The 3187-nt window shown below is 32.1% G+C and overlaps 1 protein-coding gene and 1 long non-coding RNA gene across 2 annotated transcripts in view; one reads left to right on the top strand and one right to left on the bottom strand.

The window, feature by feature from the left end:
* Positions 1-97: 97 nt before the first annotated feature.
* Positions 98-3187, top strand: part of lqfR (clathrin interactor lqfR) — a 12141-nt gene continuing 9051 nt past the window's right edge. The window contains exon 1 of the mRNA XM_018034773.2: positions 98-341. Within this exon, the coding sequence (XP_017890262.1) occupies positions 301-341 (41 nt within the window). The 5' untranslated portion in view covers positions 98-300. The remainder of the gene's footprint in view (positions 342-3187) is intronic.
* LOC113465081 (uncharacterized) overlaps positions 2297-3187 on the bottom strand; it is a 3708-nt gene continuing 2817 nt past the window's right edge. Inside the window, exon 2 of the long non-coding RNA XR_003389908.1 lies at positions 2297-2534. This is a non-coding gene — a long non-coding RNA (uncharacterized LOC113465081). The remainder of the gene's footprint in view (positions 2535-3187) is intronic.

Here is a 3187-nt window from a genome sequence, read left to right as displayed (position 1 = left end):
TATATATATACACACACACACACACACACACACACATATACAAAGCAGATGTATGCACGTAAGTGAAACACCTGTGACTGTGACGATTACTATAGTTGCGTGTAGTAGTTAAATGGAACGTGGAAGGGATAACATGGCCACCGCCTGGTGACGTTCGTTAGCCATCACCGTCGCGAGTCGCGAGTCCGCGATATCAAATGGTACCGAAAAACAGCTGGTGAACAAAAATCATCGGAAGTTGGATAATTTTCGGGCGCGGGGTACGCGTATATCGATATTCAACGTACAGTGCGAGATACGATGATGAACATGTGGAAGGTGCGAGAGCTGATGGACAAGGCGTAAGTACCGTACGATTTAATCGTATAAGTCAGTTACACGCGATCTAACCTTGCTTTTACTTTTTTCGACGCATTCCACTTGGCCTGCCCCGCGATACCCCCTGTTCCCGTTCGCTCGTCCGTTAAATTTTTCCTCCAACAGGCGACAGTCATTTGATCATTACGTTGTTTAATTCGCGCGTACCCGTCTCAATGTTAATTCCACTGACGTATATTTACCTGCTCTCAGGAAATAAAACAACTTCCTACACATTTATCTTCGAATAAATTCCTCCTCTCACGTTTTCGAGTAGTCGACACGATTTATTATGTACAGGTTTCAATTCACCACTTTACAACGAATCCAGTTTTTCAGTACAGATATAGCACAGTAATTAATGGATCATTAAGCAAAAGTAACGTGACCATAAAAGGATACAAATGTCTGTTCTAAGTTACGTTTTACCTATAATAAACAAATTTCTATTCATTCAGCTGTTTATTTATTACATTTATTACAATTTTCGTACATCAATTGTATCTATAACTATCGACAATAATAGAATATTTTTAAATTGTAGTGAAATTCTTTCACTAAAGGAATCACGACAAATTACATTAATGATATATGCACATACTTACGTGTCAGTAATTATATAATAAACCTATTTTTATATAATGTATATGCATAATTTATTACGTTGTTCACGATATTTTTCGCCGAACAATACACATTATGACGTACGTACATAGGAATTGTATAGATATGTATTTATATATTTATCTTCTCCTGTATTATTTATACACTGGGACTAGTTTATGAAATGCCGGGAACATTTATTGTTTTATTCTAATAGGAACGCAAGAGGGAATGGCGATTTTTTACGATAGGAGAAACTGGAATTAGCCGATAAACCTCGCGAACAGGTTACTCGCCGCGATAAGTTAAACTGCCGGTTGGAATAACATTGCATAGTCTCCAAGGAAAGAATTTAATTCCGTCTGTAAAATACCAGTCCCTTTTTTCTTCAGCTCTAGCAAAAGGGATAGGGTTAATAAATATAATAAAGACAAGGCGAATACGTATGCGTGCGATTGTTATCAAATCTGGTTGAAATCGTTGCCTCGCGTTAAATTTATTTTGCAACGATAAGAAAAGTCAGTAATTTTATTGTTGAATTGATTTACCAGTTCTCTTGTTTTTGAGATATACATTCGTCAGATAATTGAGTGAAACTGGCATGGAAATTGGATTAATTCAATAAATATATAGTAAATATTATTCATCCTAACAATTTATCGCTTAAAATAAGTAGCATAGCTTTTTGTCACATGTTTTAAACTTTTGACAGAGTTCTTACAACGCATACGACCTTAATAGATGTAACAACAATCACATACCCGCATAATTCTTATCAACTCTCTATGAAATTTTTATCTTGCGTTAAACGAATGTATTTTTCAACGATAACGTAGAAAGTCAGTTTAGCTTGTCTAAATACTGCATCTTACCAGTTCTTTCTAAAATATATCCATCAGAAAATTGAACGAAATTGGATTTTATATGAATAGATGTTTTCATTGAAGAGTTCAATACTTAAAACAATCAGAAATCAATCAGGGAATTCCTGCATCTTTCAGTTTTTTATTAATAGATTAAGGATGATCATGTAAATTTTATGACATAGAATTAAAGAAATGGAATTATAAACATTTATTTTCTCCTTTAATTATAGAGAAATAAATTTATATCATCTTATGAAGACTGTTCATTTATTAATTGATTCAGTAACTAATTTACTATTATTTACATTTGATTATAAAAGCAATAACTGTTTTTAAGCATCGGTCATTTTGACAATAAGTGAATAAGAAGTTTATTGTTAAATTATTTTAAATTCCCCTAAATGCATAAATATCTGCATTCTATTTATTAGTTAAAACGTCATAAGTTCTGAAAAAACATAGTCGAATGCTGATATAATCTCACGCACGTGTTTTTATTATCTACTTTTCCCACCGGTTTTTAAGATTAATAAAAATTACTTAGCATATTACTTCCTATCTGTTTTCCATTGGCTCGAGGAAATAAATACACGAGTCAAGTTGTACGACGATGATAGTAACGTGTGTACGTGATCTCCTCACGGTTTGTGGAAATTGAGAAGCGGAAGGGCATCATTATCTCCAACAACGATTTCTGAATACAAATACCTGTAACATACATAAGCTAAGATTTCCAATTTTATGATTCTCATGCACAGCAATACTCGAAGGCGAATCATTCTACTAGCTTTTATACAATCCCTATACATAATGTAATTCATATTATTTTAAACACATAATGACACAGTCATGTATATCTACTGTATACATACATGCCACAATGTAATTTGCTTTTCTTCCTAATTCATTTATGTAGACATGGAATAAAAGTAATAAAGAAATAATGATAATAAGTCAATGGTTAAACAGTAAAAGGATTGGACTAGCAATTGTATTAGATTGAACTACAGTTTATTATTTTATTATTATTTATTAAAACAGTTATATTAGTCAATTAGAAAATGGTCTTTAAATGAAGATGTGTTTTATTATATAAGCAGTACAATATTCACTTTTGATGCTACGTATATTTTCATGCAGTAGACGTAACGTTTCTCTTTCTTGAATATTCAATTCTTTTATAAATAGATAGAATCTGCAATTAACGTACTAATTGGTCGTATCATTCTGACCTAACACAGGATTTCAATAAGCAAATTGCAAGTGTTTATGCAAAATAAAGACAATTATGTTAATCAATTAGAAAATGATCTTTGAGTAAGCATATATTTTATTCACTTTTGATGCTTTGTATATTTTCT

Source organism: Ceratina calcarata, unplaced genomic scaffold, assembly GCF_001652005.2.
Source record: "Ceratina calcarata isolate Rehan_Ccalc_2016 unplaced genomic scaffold, ASM165200v1 scaffold804, whole genome shotgun sequence".
Lineage (NCBI taxonomy): Eukaryota > Metazoa > Arthropoda > Insecta > Hymenoptera > Apidae > Ceratina > Ceratina calcarata.
The sequence above is the reverse complement of the archived record's forward strand: the minus strand, read 5'-3'. Positions and strand labels throughout refer to the sequence as shown.